This window comes from Pongo pygmaeus, chromosome 9 (genome assembly GCF_028885625.2).
Source record: "Pongo pygmaeus isolate AG05252 chromosome 9, NHGRI_mPonPyg2-v2.0_pri, whole genome shotgun sequence".
Lineage (NCBI taxonomy): Eukaryota > Metazoa > Chordata > Mammalia > Primates > Hominidae > Pongo > Pongo pygmaeus.
This window is the reverse complement of record NC_072382.2, coordinates 96,667,757-96,684,329: the sequence shown is the minus strand read 5'-3', so window position 1 is coordinate 96,684,329 and position 16,573 is coordinate 96,667,757. Positions and strand designations below refer to the sequence as shown.

Sequence of the window (16,573 nt, the reverse complement as noted above, 5' to 3'; positions counted from 1 at the left end):
ATTTATCTCATCTGGAAGGCTGTTTTAGTCCATACCCTTGCAGGCAGAGTGAGGCTTTCCTGTTTTGGTTACTCCCATTATAGCTCCTAACATACATTGTAATTGTGCATCCATACTTATTTACCTGGCATTTCCTTGAAGTCAGCACTTGTGCTTCATTTATCTTTGTATTTTCAAGTACTTAGTTCAAGACTTTCCAGCAAATGAGCTTGTCTTAGTCCATGCAGGCTGCTATAACAAAAACCAAAGATTGGGTGGCAGAAACAATGAATATTTATTTCTCACAGTTCCACAAGCTGAGAAGTCCTAGATCAGGGTGCCAGCAAATTGTGTCTAATGAATGTCTGCTTCCTAGTTCATAGACAGCTATCTTTGCACTGTGTCCTCAACAGGGCAGAAGAGGGCCAGGGTGCTCTTGGGGTCTCTTTTATAAAGGGCACTAATCCCATTCATGAAGATTCTACTCTTATGACCTAATTACCTTCCAACGGCCCCACCTCCTAATACCGTCACATTGGGGGCTAGGATTTCAACATAAGAATTTTGAGGGGGGGACAGGAACATTCAGTACATAACAGAGGTTTAAAAAAATAATCAAATGAATTAATAATTCTTCTTTTTAAAAGTTACAGTGTTTAATTTCAATCTTAGGTTTATTAATAACATTTATTTTTCATTAACTTGTATTATAAATTACAAAAACTTTGTTGTAATAATTGTCATTTATTTAAATGCCTATTTATCTCAGGTACCTGCTAGTCACTTAAAAAATTATAAAAATTTCAAGCAACGCAAAAGCAGAAAAAATAGTGTAATGAAGCTTCATAAACCCATGACCAAATTTAATATTGGGAAGGTTTTATCACTCTTAACTTCATCAATCCTGTGTTGCTATTATTGCTGCTGAAATAATTAAATCTCAAAACTCATTTTCTTCTACCTGCTGTATACTTTAGTATATATTTCTAAAATATAAGGACACATTCTTATATAACTGCAGTGCCTCCTAACTTTTTGAATTTGCAGCAAGGGGGTCAGCTATCAGCAGGATCCAGTCGTACTGGATGAGGATGTCTTTGATCTGCTTCTTGGACGCCTCATTTACGTATTTCCGGCAATAGGCTACCAGGGATTTGGAGACATACTGCTGGGTAGCACAAATCTGAGCCACATGACCACTACTTTTCACATAGACACAGATGTCCACACCAGCAAACCATTCCTTGCCCAGAAGCAGAGGGGTCAATAATTTTTAAGACTATGAAGAGGTCCTGACATCAAGACGTGTGTGAACTGTTTACTTAAATGAGCATAAGAATGGTTTTAATTCTGATTACAGTAGGTTTTAAGTTTACCTGTGTACATTAAAGCACAGTCTTGTAGTTTTCTGCTTATAGACTTGGGGATTGACAAAATAAAGCAGAAATGATGTCTTCGTGCATTTACTGTACAGATCAGATCTGTTCATTCTATTCCAGGTAAAAATGAAAATGTGACTGCTCCTTTTAAAACTAGGAATAAAGACTTCTGTTCTTTTAAGTTTTATTAAAATGGAAGTTTAATGTAATTCAGAGTAAAATCAAATATACTTGAATTTACACAGTTGTGATCCTGGGAGGCTGTGTGAAAGGTACTTTCTCAATTTAAATGAGAACATGAGTTCTTCTTATTTCTGACTCAGTGCGTAAAGAAGTACTGGTTTCCATAAGGCTAAATGCTTATAATTTGTTTTGTAAATCTCTATAAATCAAATGCATTTAATATATTTCCCTGATTCCTCTAAGCTGAGTAAGTGACTTGTATTTTATCGTTGTGTTTTGAAAAATCTGAAAACCATCCTGTCATTCTGTTCCATTGGAATAACCTAAAGCCTTTTGATTTTATAATACTATAGTCAAGCTGGTAGATGCTGAATATGGAAGCCTGATTTAAAACTCCACTTTTCCCTCATACACCAAGATAACTACATTCACAGCATATTTTTGTTTCTCCAAAAGTACTAGTAACTATCAACCATCTACTGAGTAACGTTAGAATGTTATATAACTGTAATTGTCTCTAATGGGAATTTTACTTTCTAAAACTTCCAATTTTAATTTCTTTTCATCTAATTGAGACATTATTTTAATAGGAAAAGTTTCTAAAATTCAAGGTGAAGTTTTATTGTTACACAATACAGAAACTTTTAAAAAATTATTCATATAGAAGTAAAGACTTTCTTAATACTTTTTTGGGACCAGATCTTATAATTAGTGGTAGAAAAGCATATTGTCTTTATGTTAATAAGGAAGCAATGAGTTAAGTGCTTATTATGGACTTGCATTATCTCAGCTACTAAGATTTATAGTTCTGTCCTCATTTTCTTGTGCTTTAGCTCAAAATTTTACTAGCATATTCAACAGCTATATTTTGTAGCTCCATAGCTCTATAAAAAGTGTTCAACACTTAAAAGCTTATACAGGAGGCTTTGTTGCCCAAGATTAGTGTCACAGCATGGAATATTACTGATTTTTAAGAAAGTGGTACAAATTATGGGAAATTATAGATACTATTTGTTTTAATAACTAAGAAAATAAACAAATAGGCATCCAGAGGGCACATGGAAGATAGTAAGTAGATTGATGTTTAGGACTGTGTTTTATATATTGGTTTAACTTATTGGTATTTCTAATAAGAATACAGAGAACATTAATTTCCTTAAATCCACAGGATGTTCTTGTTCTGTTCAAGGAGGAGAAATGGATGAAAGAGCCTACAGCCAGACTCCTATCTCCTTAATTCCATTCAAAAAATATATGAGAATCTATTATTTTCACTTTGCTGAGCTGTAATGCTACAGATATTGTGTTAGAAATTGATTCTACTCTTTAAGGAGCTTATAGTCTGAAAGGAGCAAAAGATAATGATATATGTTAATAGCTATAAGAGAGAGAAACAATATAACTGAACCTTAAGAAAAATAAATGTAAAGCTTTCATAGGAAAGCTTGGGAGTTGGCAGGAGAGAAGGAAGACCAAAGGAGTTGGTATTTGAGACAGGGCTTAAAGGAAGTATGGATAGCATTTCAATAGAGAGAAAAAGGGAAGGCAGATCCTCAGGAATACACTGGTTGAAATATATCTAATTTCCACAGAGCACAGAAAAGACAAGTCATTTTAAAACTACCAATTACCTTTTAAATTTACAGGTGACTGTAGCTTTGATTTACGTCATTCTGTGGCATTACATGGAAAGTGGAAAAAGTGTGTTCTTTGTCACTTGCCTCTGGGTGACACTGGACATGAATGTGATTTTAGATTTATTTCCAGTTTAAAGGACTAACTAGTAGTATAGTGCTAATGGTGTAGCTTAAAGATTGTCCTATAGCATTTGTTCTTAATTATTTCCACCTTTGTAGATTTGTATAATTCTGGGGTCATACAGGGTTCTAGAGCTACCTTGAAGTGGTCCTTTTGTTTTTAGAAGCTTGTCACTCCATAGTCAGTGTATAAATATAACAACTTGTTTGCACTTTGAACAAGTTCACTGTGTGTTCTAATGAGTAAAAATTAAGGGATTTTGTTACTAGCCAAGCAAAAGCTTATTTGGAAGCTCAGTTATACTGCACTGCAAACTAAACTCATTAGCTACCCTTTGCTATATGGATATACGTTTTTAATTCTTCATTCATTTTAATTCTTTCAGTGCTGGAATGAATCCATTCATCTTTAAATACTTAACTGCTTCTACTACAATGAGTACTACTGCCAGTTTCCACTAATAATAGCAGTACTCATGGCTGCCATTTCCAGAGTACTCACTAGGTGAGCTTGTGTAGCTTTGGGCTCACAGTTAGTAAAACAAGTAAAATTTATGTAATGGTTCTTACCAAATGGCACACCAAGATTTTTTTTTTTTCATGAAAGTTACTTAATCATAATATCTCATATTATTTCTTAGAACTCATTCTTTTGGAAAAGCAAAATAGAAAAACATACTGCTATGCAAATGACCATTATTACATAAAGCTGTAAAAACTAGACCAGAAGTTTACCTCATATGTACACCATTCTAAGGTTGAAGTAGTCAAAGATGAACAAGGTACTGACCAACCGGCCTACAAGGAACTGATGATTCAGTAGAGAGAGAGGAGGTAAAGAAATTGCTATAATACAGTTGATAACTCTAGTACTTTTGAGTGGAAATGTTTTGAGAATTCAAGTTAAAAATCGAATTTCATATGTATTGTTGAAGAAGGCTAGATTTCACACTATTAGTAACAAGATCTTTCCTATGTTCCTCAAATGACTCTATCCAGAGGTAAAACTGTTGCAGGAAGGACTTGATAGTCTTGGTTTTAATAGCTCAGTTAAAAGGAGTTCACTCTTAAAAAGTCTCAGGCCCTTAGGATTAGATGAGATTCCCCATTATGAAGGAGAATTTTGAGTGCTTTTTGGAGTGTCAGTGAATTTCTGACACCCCTGTAACATCTGCTGGGCTTCTGATCTTCAGTGGTTCCTTGAACCACTCTAGCTTCAAGTAAGAGAAGAGATGCTGGTGTAATTTAAAACATTCTCACTCCTGGTGCCATTGCCATTTTCTGCTTTTAGATCTTTTCTTATGGAATAATCTTGGATCTCAGTTATTATAATCTGGTGAACATCAATACATATTTTAATATGGTATAGAAGTCACATTTTTTTAAATTATCTTTTGGATTTTTCTTTTAGAGATAGTGGGAACTGAATTTATGTTCCAGTTAGTGACTGGCCTTTAAAGTTAAGTTTACTGTAAAAGTACCAATCCGTTATAATTCATTTAAAACCTGTTGTTTTCTCACCTAGGGTTACATCAGCATTATTTCGTAGCATAGAGCTGCCTGTTTGTACCTACTTTTTTGTCGTTGTTGTTGTTGCAGTGTTTCTGCCAAAATGGAACATCTATAACAATAAAAGGAGGGTCAAAAACTGAATTTACTATTTGTATAGACCATTTCAATTGGCTTTCTTACATTCGTACCTAAAAATTTTGTTTGGGGCATGTGTTTTGTATTTAAGACATTTTGTCATTGTAGTGTATTTAAAAAAGAATGTTGGCACTATTAAATTATCTTCTAAGGATATCTTTAAAAATTGTGGGGTTAGTGTTCTCTATGGAGTCAAATTTTACTTTACCAGAATATTTTATATGTTGAACAGATTTTCCTTAAAAAAAGATCCTTAAGTGTTTCTATGTAAATTAATTACACATTTTGCTCCCCTACAGAGATAAATTATAAGCAACATTTACATTTTAGTAGATAGAAATGTATGATTTTGCTTTTCTACTTTTAATAAAATACACTGAAAAATAAGTGAAAATTAATTTTAATAATTTATTTTAAAGCATTTAATAGCTTAAAGTGCAGCAATTAATTTTCTTTGGAAGTCAGTCTTTTAGGGGCAAGTAATTTGCTGATTACTCCTGAAGACTCAGAATTTTAAGAGTTTCTAACTTCCAAATACAAGGATCTTAATTTTCTGTTGGGATCAATTTATATCCTTTAAAGGGATCTAATAAGTCGCTTAGCTGTTAAGTGTCAAAATAAGTGATTTTCTAAATATAATTCATCCTCATCCTTTCAGTGTTTTGTTTTCCAGCAGATAATTACTTAATAGGCATAATCTCAACTGATGAATTTCAAGCGTAACTTTTTTCAGCTATAATGAGTTATCTGTAAAAATAAATTTTCCTAATGGTAACATTCTTGAGATTATAAACCTTACAAAATAATCTCTTAGAGTACATACAAGTGACACATAGAAAGTGTGAGTTCCTATTTTATAACTAGTTTTTTCTTGATTAAAATTACAGGATTTCATGAAAAACAGCTAATTCTGAAAACAAATCACGATAAAGTTATTACTGTTTAAAATTTCTTAAGTACTTTTATATTCCTTTTTTTAAACTCGTCAACATTTTAGATAATTTCTTTCATTCTTTTTAGTTAGTGATTTCAAAGTTGTCATCAAATTAAGACTGAAGAATGGTATCTCTCAACTTTTCTGTTATTAAGATTAATTGGTTGGTTTTATTGGGTTTTTCAGTTTTAACATTCAAATCAATCTTTTATTTCTATGAAAGTACTTTAGTACGTGTTTATTATGCCATGTTTATTCCTGATTTTGTAGCCATTTTATCTTTGCATTATCCTAGCAGCTGAACAATATTACAAAGCAACACTATACCGTAGAACTTTTGGCAATGGTAGAAATAGCCTAGATTCGCATTTTCCTGAATGGTATCCACTAGCCACATGTGGCTTTTAAATACTTGACATGTGGCTAGTGCAATTGAACTCTAAATTCTTAACTTTATTTAATGTTAATCAGCTTAAATTTCAATAGGCATATGTGGCTAGTGACAGCGAAAGAAACTCAAGGACTTGTTTTGGTTTTTCACAGAAATAAATAAGATTTATTATTTAAAAGCCATTATATAAGATTCACTAGATCTTTGACTAAATGATCAAACTCATTTATTCCCAAAAATAAGATAGTAGCTTTAGCTTAAATACTTAGAGAAAAACATAGCAATATTATTCCTCAAAATTAGTGCAGCCACTGCATATTTTCACTCATAGCATAGAACAATCCTTGAATTTTTCTAATCAAGTAGCATCTGTTGAGAAAATGTAGCTGTTTTAGTTTTGGGTTCCTTTTTTTTGACATTGAGGAAAATAAGCAGGAGAAAAATAAAAATATATTATGCTTTGTGTGTTTTACATTTTTATATGGTATCTTCTCAAAGCTTCCCAACAATGGGGAAAGCTACAGTCTAGAATTGATATTATTCTCACTTGTGAGGGGAAAGTTTTCTTGGCATGAGAGAAATCTTACAACTGAGTAGGGGGTGTGGAAAGGATGACTTAAAGATTTAGTTGGTAAAAGACAGTTATAGGATTTAGCAACCATTTGAATGCAGGCCCCTAAAATAAAGAGTCAAAGATAACTGTGAATCTGAGCCAGGGTTGCTGGTATGTATGGTGATTTTATAACCTACAGAGGAAAGTGAGGAGGAACAGCTGGTTTGAGATAGAAGATTCATTTTAAACATGTTGATTTTAAGGTGCTAATGCTGCATCCAGGTTATGTCACAAAATACCCAAAGCCAGACTGGAGGGCGGAGAAGAGCTAGCGAGTTTTCTAGATAAAAAAGATTCAGGAGGCAGTTGCATGGGTTGCTCATTTTCATATCATATGCCCTTATTTTTTCCTTCATCTGCTCCATTGTCTTCCCTACAATATAGTCACCATAACAAATTTGAGTAGAATTTTGTTTTGTGTAAAGAATATGGTAGCCATAGAAGAGAACATTGACTTGAAAGAATCAATATTTATAAGGAAGGAGTTGCAAGGAACATCTAGGAAACATAAAAGTAAATGATCAAAGAAGTTAGTGGGTTGGGTGGTAAAGTGTTATGGAAGCTCAGCAACTCGGGAGGCTGAGGCAGGAGAATCGCTTGAGCCTAGGAGGTGGAGGTTGCAGTGAGCCGAGATTGTGCCATTGCACTGCAGCCTGGGCAACAAGAGCGAAACTCTGTCTCAAAAAAAAAAGAAAAAGGAAGCCCAAAAAGGAGAGAGTTGCCCAGAAGGAGGTAGATTTGACTTGTGCAAAGAGGTAAGAAAGCAGGGGATTACATAGGGAGAATCTCAGCTGTGATCTAAAGACTGTGTTTACATAAAAAGCAAAAGGTAGAATGGTGGTTCCTAGACCTAGGGGTAGGGAGAAATGGGAGTTGTTGTTCAATGGGAATAAAATTTCAGTTACGCAAGATGAAAAAGTCCTAGACCTCTTCTGTACAACATCATGCATATAGTTAACAATACTGGGGTTGTACACTTAATTTAAAAGGGTAAACCTTGGATGTTATTTACTTATTTATTACCACAAGAAAGAAAGAAGGAAGGAAAGTGAGCGTGCCCTTGATACTTTTCTAGGGACTGTAATGTAAGCAGAAATTGAGACAAGGGTCCTTGGAACTGGCTGATAGTTTTTTTTCTTCCTAATTTGCCCAAACAGGACAAATTGGTTGATTGGTTCAGAGCATTTCTGCAATTACGCTAAAATGCTTCGTTCTGGGATTGAGTAGGTGACCATCAAATGAATAACTCTGCAGAGCAGTCATTTAGTATTTCAAAAAGTTATAAAAATGTCTGAAAATGCAATTTTAAAAAAGCAAAACCAAATGAGTCCAGAGCAGCACTGTCCAGTAGAACTGTCTGCAGTGGAAGATGGAAACATCTGCGCTGTCCTGTAGAGTACATGTGGTCCTATGTGGCTGCTGAGCATCTGAAATGTGGTTAATGTGGCTGAGAAACTGTGTTTTTTAACTTTATTTAATTTTAATTCATTTAAATTTAGCCATATGTGGCTGATGCTTACCACTTTGGGGAACGTAGGTCTAGAGACTTTAGAAAAGTTAGTATGAGTGAAGTAGGAACTTGGTCCTTGGACATTGGGGATTTGAAAGAAAGGCGGAGGAAAGGCATTATAATTTGACCAGAACTCTAGCTTATGGTCTTATCTTAAAAAAAAAAAAAAATCAATCTTTTGGATATAGTCCTATCCTATTTCTTTTGTATTTGATCTTACTGACTTTAAAAGCGTGCAGAGATAGAAAAGTGGGTGGAAACACATTTTCAGAATGAAATGTGTTTAGAGTAGAATTTATGAACTTTGATCATTTTTAAAATTGTATTTCACCTTCCTTTGAATAGACAGAGCAGCCAACTGAGACAACACAGTATTAGAGTCCTTGCCAGAAAAGATTCTCCTTATGCAGAAGCAGAAACTAGGCTGATCATTTCAAAAATGGCAACATTAAAAAATATAATTGAGGAAGAATACATGATGTTAAAAATTGTGTTAGTTTTCTTTTATGTTCAGTATATAAACAAATATTTTAGGTCAGGCCATATTTTATCTCTCCTGGACTATCACCAGAGCTTCCCGGCTGGGATTTTTCCCTCTCAGGCCCAGGGGCTACATCACCCTCAACAGTATTAAAAACACAGATCTGATCCACATCTCTGCTTAAGAACTTTTTACTACAAATAAGCATACAATAAAATGCTTCAAACACGTTTTTGAATGCTGCCTTTTACTTTTGAAATTAGTAAGTTAAGTGGACATTTTCTCAGCCGATGAAAATAAAATTGGTAAGACATTTTTGTTAGCATATTGGCAGTAAGTAACAAGAAGTTTAAAGATATTTATAACCCAAACCATAGTAAGTCCACTTCTGGGAATCTTCCTAAAGAAACTATCGTAAACACAACAAAATATATCCCAAGTCTCTTTATATGAAGGTGTTCATCACAGGATTACTTATAATAGTGAAAACTGTATATAACTAAAATGTTCAACAGTAGGAAAATGACTTAAGTAAATGATAATTGCTAAAATGATGTCTTCTTTCATCACTTTTTGTATGCAACTGCTATGGCATATGTCATAGGCCAGGTTGTATGCATTCTGCCAATCTAATTCTTATTTGTGTACTCACTGCCTAGCACATTGTAGATGCTCAATTAATGTTTGCTAAATAAATGAAGAAATCAGTGTTGACACAAATGAAATTGAGTTTAAGTTGCTTCTTTTCAATTGCTAAACACTAAGAGATGTTATATTCATTTAAATGCAGTACCTTTCAGTTCCATTTATAATGAAAATGTTTTTTCAGATTTAAATCTCTCCTGTTGGGGAAAATATTTAAAGTAATAATATCAAACATTTAAAGGTAAATTTAGTTGCTAACTGTATCAAATTGTGATTTTTATCAACAAATTTAATAAATCATTTTTTGTTTCCAAAATCCCATTGTCCATCTTAACGTGAAAGAGTTTATATTTTGCTCCCCCTACATGTTCTCTAAATTTTATGTATTTTTTATTATTTAAAGATTTCAATTTATCTTCCTGTTGAAATTTTTTTCCTCAAACCTCATAATTGTAATTTTTCCTCGTAATCAGTTTTTCCAGCTGCTTTGTTCATTTGAAATGAATAGTTGTCCAGAAAATTGCTTTTCATATACTACTTCATTAAGTTTTTTGTTGTGGTGGTTTTGTGAGATGAGGTCTCACTCTGTCACCCGGGCTGGAGTGCAGTGGTGCAATTACAGCTTACTTTAACCTCATAGTTCATTGAGTTATACAGAGAGTGTTCGAAATTTTTTTTTCTATATTTTATGGAGGCTAGCAAAAGGAAGAAACCTGTTATTTTCCTTTAAATTATCTTTCTGGGTAAGTCTAGATTTGGTTGACATAGACAAGAAATACCAATATTGGAATCCTGACTTCATCCTCTTAACATGTAGTCCTCCAGTGTACTTGACCAGGAGATTGAGGCCTTTGTCATCATTTTGTAAATATAACCTAGATGCCTAGTTATTTCTGAAACTTTACCAGGTTAAGAGTATTATTGTTTAATATATTTATTTCAATAGAACCCCCAAAATTGATGAAGATTGTGTGCAAAGCTCATGACGGCAGAGAGCATATCTGTTTTCCTCACCTTGTATCCTCAGTCTATCACAGTCTCTGATTAGGCTCTCAAAAAAATTATGTTAAATGCCTGACTGCCTACTTTCACCAATTTGTTTTGTAACTGGTTCCTAATGAAGTAAAGGATTTAAGAGATTTAAATAACTATTTTATGTTTGATAGGCTGTTTGATTTTAAGGACCAAAAAAGACTCAGGTTACCTAGTAATGGGGGGAGAAAGGGAGGGTGAGAAGAAGGACCCTATTCTCTGATTTGAATTTTTATGGCTTATATCGCACTTAAATGAGGATACTAAAATACTTTTCAATTTTAAAAAGTTAACAAATTTTTAAAAACTTTAAAAAAATCAGCATTCAGACATACCATTGGCAATCTGTCACTTGTTAATATCACTAATAGAATAGCAAGTGGAACAATAAGAATTACTATATTCCCCATTCTTTATATTGAACTAACCTCTCCTTCTCTAATTTTTACATTTTTCTTAAAGTTTCAAAACTTCATATTAGATATGCTTATTGCTATTTTAGGGAAAAAAAGCAGACTGGGTAATTGCTTTGAAGGGTTGTTATGTAATCCTCTTTGAATTTAACCTTTTATTTAGTTTTCAAATTGATGTCTAACAGTTTACTACTATAAAACACTATTTTATTATGGAGGTTAATGGTTTTCAGGCATGTCAGATGTGGGCTTAAAGTTTATGGTGTAGACTGTGACTAAGGGGTATGACATTTTGAGGAGGCTGTGCTGCACTTAGCACTATGGTAGGTGTTTGCCCCATTATCTCATCCATACAGTGGCCCTATGGGTTTTCTTTGATCTGAGACCCAACACTTATTCTGGTCTCACATAATTTAATTTAATTATTTATTCTCTTTATTTTAGTACCTTAGCAATAAATGTGTACAAATTTAACATTTCTTAGAAAGTCATCATTAATACATAAAACTTTTCTTTTAAAAATAGGATAAAAGAATCAGAGTGTCTCAACCCTTGACAAGAGGACCAAGTGCCTTTATTCCAGAGAAGGAAGTAAGTTTATCTGTCTTAAAATATAAAAAGTAAGATTTAAAAATAACTTAACTGTATCAAAGAATATCTGTTGTTAATATGAAAGTAGGAATGAATTTTGCTCTTGACTTTCTTGTTCACATGTCAGAAAACCATGGAGATATTTTCTTTTCAGCTTCACAAATATTTAGAGTGCCGATTATTGTCTTAAAAGAAGGGACTAGTAGAAATAGAATAATACCAGATCATTGCCAGAGTCAACAGTTCTTTCATCATCAGATCACCTTTTTAGTGACCTTCCCACCTAAGTGCAAATCCAAAGTGACAGTAACATTTTGGGAGCTCAGTGACAATAGCTGATCTGGGTGAGGATGATGCACCATGCACTGGAGAAGCTGTCCTGCTTATGCCTATTTTCCTCAGATAGCTTGGGGCTGCTCTAAATTGCCTACTACATATAAAGACTTCCTGAAGCATAGTCATTTTTCACAGTATATATGTGAGGATAATCTGGTTTTTAGGATCTATTGCATCATATGAATCTATTAATGAATCTTAGGCATCCAGTTAGAAGAAACTTATGCTGGGGAAAGCAAAACAAAAATAACAAATATTCTACTTCTAATTATATGTGGTTCATCTAGATTCCATTATATTTTTAACTATCTTGGTCCCTGTAGTTGACAAAATGGTGGGGAAGTGAGCAAATCAAAGTATACTTGGCTCCATAATGAGTTACACCATTGTAGTTAACATTTCCTCACAATTTATACTTTTCAAACATTATGTTTCCTTTGGGATTAAATTTCCCTAAGTCAGTAGTGTCTTTGTATAATGTGTACTTATTTTTCAGACTGCGAAGCCAGCTCTGAAGAGTAAACAGTTTCTTAATAGCAGTGTGAATGTTTGGAAAGACCATTAGTTTGGGTTTTAGGGGATCTGGATTCTAGATCAGACTCTGCTATTAATAAAGTGCATGAGCTTGAATTTAATCTTAAATCTGTTTCCTTATCTCTAAAATAAGTCTAGAACTCCAATTCTGAAATACAAATAAACAGTGAACCACTCTTAGAATTATGCATCTCATGTCCATTAACTCCCACAGGGTTGAGTCTTTCTACAAGGTGCTAATAAACTCTTAACACCTTCAGAACCAGTTCTTGGTGTGATGCCCAAACTGTCATTGTGTATGAAGCTATATATAAATAATCTATTTTTGAGAAAACTCTTTTGATTTCCTAGGATGGAGAATGTCCATTTTAATAACTTGCCTTGTTTTTAGTAATTAATATTGTTAGGCTCAAAATAGGAATGACAGTATTCTGGTGTCCTCATTAATTTTTCAATTAACACTTTTCTAAAAATTATTATATATGCCTTTGTCCCTGAAGACTTGAGAAAGTTTTTTTTATGTTAAATCACAAAAGCAAGCAAAGGATTAGACTGAAAATATTAGTTTAAAAATGATGTGCTTCATAGGCTGATGAGATGAAATTGTAAATATATGTAACCAGATGCTGCTGCTTGTGCTTTACCACACATTGGTGTGACAATGGCCAGGCAAATGGACCCTGAAGAATCTACCTAATATGCCTAGCAAAACAGATGGAAGCTTCTTTTCTTCATTCATAGCTGTGTGTATAATGTTTGATAATTTAACATTTGTTGTTTAATAAATTGTGGTACCAGAGCCAAAAATGAATGGTGCTTTCTTTTTTTATTTCTGTTTCCAGTATGAGCAACTGCATAATTTCAGTGTCTGTTAATATCAAATGAATATTCATTTGCTTCAATAGTGGCATAATTTATGTAAACCAAGGGTGTGTTTATGTCTCAATAGTCATTTTGTTTTGTGTTTCTTGGTTATCAGGTTGTCCAAGCAAACACAGTGGATGAACGTACTAACTTTCTTGTGGAAGAATACTCTACATCCGGTCGTCTGGACAACATCACACAGGTTATGAGTTTACACACTCAGTACCTGGAGTCTTTCTTGCGGAGCCAGTTTTACATGTTGCGCATGGATGGTCCCCTTCCTCTACCATACAGGCACTATATTGCAATAATGGTGGGTGCTTATTTTCCTATGTTCACATAACACCTTCCTCACTTATTCTTTCTCCCTTCCAAAATAGGCGTGTGTCCTTGTGTGTGTATAGAGCTAAGTATAATTTATGGACATAAGAACTGAAGAAGCCTATGGCCTTTTGGATACCAAGTGTCTTGGGTACATTTGGAATATGTTAAGCCACTTAATGCACTGAATGTTTCTCATTTAATTTTCAGTAAAATCATTTTTCATATTTAATCTCTTACAAATAAAGATGCTTATAGCATGCAAAATAATACCCCACAAGTTTTGTCTTTGCTCTTGATATCTTGTTTTTATACAAACACAAATTGTTTGTGACATTTTTCTTAGTAATTTTATACATAAAGAATATCACTAATTTGGCCAAGTAAGAGGAAAGTATCAGTCAGCATTAATGGAGAATCTGAATGAGAGAAGAATTTTTGAATGAATTATAACACTTCTAAGTATAGTTCTGATTACAAACTGGTTAACTAGTTATTCACAGGCAATAGAGGTCATGGAGGAGAATTACAAAGTTTTGTGTGTATTGGACTTTAATGGAGGAAAAGAAGAACAAGAACATAATGAAAGTGCTATATATTTGGAGAAGTTGGGGAAGAAGCTGGGCTGACAGGGCTGGCATAACTAGCCAGGAGTTAGCAGATTAAGTTTGACCACGCTTGATTTGATTGTCTTTTTTATAGTCTCACTGAACTTTTACACAACAACAAAAAGCAACATTGCATGTTTTATTGAATGATGAACTTCACTGAGGCTGTAATTTTAGCTTAAGGTTTTGATGACACTAAGGCTGAAAGCAGACTTAGAATGCTTGTAAAATATGGAGAAATAAGATGTAGAGAATAGAAAGAATAAAATAATACTGTTTTACTGAGAAGCAGCCCTGAGGAAAAAAGAGGTCAATTGAGGGCTGATTCTGACTGCATAGGAAGAAAAGGGTCAGTGAGCTTCCATGTCATCTAAGTAGGAAGATGTGTACAAATATGACTGAAGTCACATTTATCTTAAAGAGGATAAGAGAAGTAATCAAATTAGGATGAATCCTGAGTTGTTAGAATGTAAGTTAATGAGATTTTATTATGTTTTAAGTAGAATATAATAGGTATATTTGTCATATTGAAATGGACCTGTATTTCCTATTCATAGCTAGAAAGTAGGCTGTGGCCTAAGCTATACCAACTTCCAGACAAGGAAATAATTGGCTTAATGTGGCAATTATTTGCTTATACAAGTATCAGCTTCATGTATTGAATCTATTACATCATTATGATGGATGTTTTAGAAAAAGGATTCTGTAAGAAAAGAGGTACTGGCTATAAAAATCATTAGCTCCATCTGAATTATTTGTTTAGAAATAGTGGAAAGAAACTCTACTGTGATTCTTTTATCAATGAATTTTTTTCTTTGTGCTTTAGGCTGCAGCTAGACATCAGTGTTCTTACTTAATAAACATGCATGTGGATGAATTTTTAAAGACTGGAGGTATTGCTGAGTGGTTGAATGGTTTGGAATATGTGCCACAAAGACTGAAAAATCTTAATGAAATTAATAAGCTGCTAGCACATCGACCTTGGCTGATCACAAAAGAGCACATTCAGGTACTGAATGTTTCTTTGAAATAAAAAGGAATTTGCTTAGGACTTAATTATAATATGTGTATATTAGGAACTTGGAACATAAATAATAGTGTCTTAGTATGTGTAGAAAAGATAAGTTTAGAAAGTCGGTTTAATTTAAGCACAAATGAATATTTCTCCTCTTTAAGTAATCATTCTACAGTACTTTGGTGAATGGCTATGAGAAAATTTGGTTTCTATTTTTAAGTAGTAGATAGACTAAAGAAAATACACTAGCATGATAGGATGCCTGAGATCTAGTCTGTACTCTGTTACAAGTTTGTGTCCTTTTAGTAAATTAACTTCTATGGGCCTCAGTTCTCCCTTCTACAGAATGAGGGAGCTGGATTAAATGAGTTTTAAACTTTTTTATAGTTCTAACATTTCATAAGTTTTAGATTCTCAAAAAATGATTTTGCAAATAAAAAAGTGATTTGCCAGCTGGTGTGTGAATGCTTAAATGCCTTTTAAAACTAGAGCTTAGACGAGAAATAGAGTTGTCGTGATTGACTAAGAGCACTTGTATTTCTGAAGGCGCTTCCATTAAAGGCCTACAGGGTGAGGTCATTATTCAATATGCTTAGCACTATTCTTGGCACGTGGTAACTATTCAATACATGGGACCTATCATCTAAATTCTCAGTGGAAACCTTTGTTATTTAAAATCTCTGTTCCTAATGCATAGAAATGTCCTTGGTTTTTGGATCCTCTTGTTAGACTACATTTTTGTTATTTGCCCTTTCAACCAAACATAGTGTTTATCAATCTGCATACTCTCAGATTTTGATGATGTATCTGGGAAACTATGAAGCACGATGCTGTCTTAAGAGTTATGTTCTGATTTGATAATATGTTAGCTAGATAGGGGAATTAATCATTGTTTTTAATGTCATATCTTAATTACTTTGTGCCAGATACTTTGATGGGTAAAGATAAAGACCCTGCCTATAGATTTGCTTGGGGTCTAGGGGAGAAGAAGAACGGGGTAATGACAATAATCACAGCACAACAGGGTATGAATGTATGAATAAAGAGAATGGGACCAGAAAGTTTATTTTCTGAAAGAGGTAACATTTGAGCTAGGTCTTGAAGAATAAGTGGGAGTTTTCAAGTAGAGCAGGGCATTTCAAAGAAAGAATAGAGTATTTAATATTATGGTATATTGGAAGAATAGCCAACAGTTTCAGATTATTGAAGTGTAGCAATGTTTATGTAAGGTGGGAACTGGGAAGAATTGAGATCATATTGTATGACCCAGTGAATACTGTATTAAATAATTTGTATTTTATTCTCAGAAAGTTATGGTCTTCAGGGTTATATTATGGTAC

At 33.6% G+C, this 16,573-nt stretch overlaps 1 protein-coding gene and 1 long non-coding RNA gene across 5 annotated transcripts in view; one reads left to right on the top strand and one right to left on the bottom strand.

Annotated features, from left to right (window-relative positions):
- Positions 1–16,573, bottom strand: part of LOC134740274 (uncharacterized) — a 66,840-nt gene that overhangs the window by 4,209 nt on the left and 46,058 nt on the right. Inside the window, exon 2 of one of the 2 annotated variants that reach the window (XR_010127623.1) lies at positions 125–228. This is a non-coding gene — a long non-coding RNA (uncharacterized LOC134740274). Of the gene's footprint in view, positions 1–124; positions 232–16,573 lie in introns of both variants that reach the window. The other variant, XR_010127622.1, reaches the window with a different exon arrangement.
- The window catches only part of SESN3 (sestrin 3), a 67,567-nt gene that overhangs the window by 28,154 nt on the left and 22,840 nt on the right, over positions 1–16,573 (top strand). For all 3 annotated transcript variants that reach the window (XM_054438160.2, XM_054438158.2, XM_063671364.1), the window contains 3 exons: positions 11,490–11,555; positions 13,405–13,602; positions 15,045–15,227. In XM_054438160.2, coding sequence (XP_054294135.1) covers positions 11,490–11,555; positions 13,405–13,602; positions 15,045–15,227 — 447 coding nt within the window. The remainder of the gene's footprint in view (positions 1–11,489; positions 11,556–13,404; positions 13,603–15,044; positions 15,228–16,573) is intronic.